Here is a 1,981-nt window from a genome sequence, read left to right as displayed (position 1 = left end):
GAGAGCCAGGAGAGCCAGGGAAGGGAAAATTCAAGTGTCCACCCAGCTCCCCCACTTCCTCAGATGTTAACGGAGGGATGTTCGCGGGTCAACCGTCCGTAAATACCCTGCCTTCCCCAAACCTGCGCTGCACTCCCGGGCGCCCAGCCCATGAAGACCTGCACGGCGCCGAGAGCGCGATGCTTATCCGCAGGCCCTGAAGACACATCGCACGTCTGTCTATAAACAGTATTTTAATATTTGTATAAATAGACCACAGTATTACCAAAAACTGCAAGAACAGAGCATGGAAAACAGATCTTCAGACCCGTGCACACAGCCTCTCCCGGCCTCCATGGGGCCGGGGGCAGGTGCAGTGGGGAACGCTTGAGGGAACGACCACACCCCTAGGACATTTGAACTTGAGGGCGCGAGGGCAGCAGACTCGTGGCTCCCACCCGGCTGTGGACCTCTTGATCTATTATAAAAATAACGCCAGTGGGTGGGCAGCTGGAGTCGGGGCTGCTGGGGGGGGCCGGGAGACAGTGCTGCTCTCAGTCCCATGCAGGCCGGCCGGCAGCACCCCTGCTGCCCGGGGCGCCATGCGGGCTGGTGGAGGGGGGCCGCCGTCCTATCTCTGCACATGCCGCACGAAGGCCTGTACTAGCTGGATCAGAGGCTCCTGGCTCTCTGGGCTGGCCTTGGAGAGAGAGGTGGACTTGCCCTGAGGCGACGGGAGGACGCCGGCAGCAGGGGAGCTGGGGGCCCCCCGGCGGAAGTAGCGGGAGAGGCTGGAGAGCAGCGTGCTCTATGAGAGAAAAGGTATTAGATGAGGCCCGAAGCCCTGGGCCCTCGGCTGGGACCCCACGGGCTTGTCCCCATCAGCCACCCCCCTCTAGTCTGAGCCCACTATCCGTCTGTACCAACTCCGAGCTGAGCTCCTGCTTCATCCGCTGCTTGTCCCGGGGGTGCACAGCCGGGTCCCTAAGGTAGCGCACGGCCTGGGAGATGAGCAGGTAGAAGCAGTTCTCCATGGTGAACATCAGCAGGGACCTGGGGAGAGGGCAGGGCAGGCTCTGTCGCAGGGGCCAAGCGGGCCGGCGGGAGGCACGGCGCCGAGCCAACGGATGGCTGACCCACAGCGGCCCTGACCCCAGCTTGAAGCCCAGGAGGGCTTTTCTTACTTCAGCGTCCTGGTCCCTTCCGCCTGTGTGCTGAGCCCCACAGCCTGGGTGAGGGGCTCCTTTTTCTTGTCCAGCTGGAGGAAGAGAAACGGGGTAAAAAAAAAAAAAAAAAAGTAACAGTAACAGGTGTGACTGTGAGCCTCCTCCCGGCAGGTCCTGCGCTAAACAGCGGTCTGCTGCCTCCCTCGGGCCCAGGCAGGCTGTCACGCTCGTTCGGGAAGAGGAACGGGCTCGGGAGGGCTCATAACGGGCTTGAGGCCACAGTCAGGCAGTGGGAGACCGGGAGGAAGCCTGGAAGGCTGGAAGGGCCGGAGTCTGACGGCCCCCAACTTACCTCCCCAAGCATGTTGAGGGCCACGTTCACTGTGGCCAGAAGGGTCCCGAAGGAGGGGGCCACTTCAGAGTCAAAAGTGGGCGTGGTAAAGCTCAGGGCGAACAGGAAGTTGTATTCAGCAAGGTCCAGGGACTGCAAGGCAAGACGGGAGCCATGCGGAGCCCCGCAAGGAACCCGGACAGCTCCTGGCGCAGAGCGGAGCGCGGGAGAGCCGGGGTGGCCGGTACCTGGTCCAGGAGGATCTGGCAGACGTCGGGGGTGAAGTGGCGCAGGGCCGCCAGGGTCCGGCTGAGGATCCTGAGGAGCCCGTACTGGACTGTGTGTAAGGCCCGCTGCTCCGAGGCCTCCGCGTCAGGGCTGGGCTGCTTGGTGGAGGGGCAGGAGGGGGGAGCCGGGGCAGCAGTGGGGAACCGCTGAACTCGGGGGGCAACAGCCATGGGGAGCCCGTCCCCATTTTTGCTCTGAGGGAGACAGAAACGGAGGT

At 63.1% G+C, this 1,981-nt stretch overlaps 1 protein-coding gene across 1 annotated transcript in view; it reads right to left on the bottom strand.

Moving 5' to 3' along the window:
* Positions 1-216: 216 nt before the first annotated feature.
* The window catches only part of NUP188 (nucleoporin 188), a 47,422-nt gene continuing 45,657 nt past the window's right edge, over positions 217-1,981 (bottom strand). The window contains exons 40-44 of the mRNA XM_034664641.1: positions 1,725-1,958; positions 1,498-1,629; positions 1,164-1,237; positions 903-1,032; positions 217-787 (exon numbers count right to left, since the gene is read on the bottom strand). Coding sequence (XP_034520532.1) covers positions 611-787; positions 903-1,032; positions 1,164-1,237; positions 1,498-1,629; positions 1,725-1,958 — 747 coding nt within the window. The 3' untranslated portion in view covers positions 217-610. The remainder of the gene's footprint in view (positions 788-902; positions 1,033-1,163; positions 1,238-1,497; positions 1,630-1,724; positions 1,959-1,981) is intronic.

Source organism: Ailuropoda melanoleuca, chromosome 7 (genome assembly GCF_002007445.2).
Source record: "Ailuropoda melanoleuca isolate Jingjing chromosome 7, ASM200744v2, whole genome shotgun sequence".
NCBI classification, from domain to species: Eukaryota; Metazoa; Chordata; class Mammalia; order Carnivora; family Ursidae; genus Ailuropoda; species Ailuropoda melanoleuca.
Note: the sequence above shows the minus strand (reverse complement) of the source record. Positions and strands in the feature narration are given on the sequence as shown.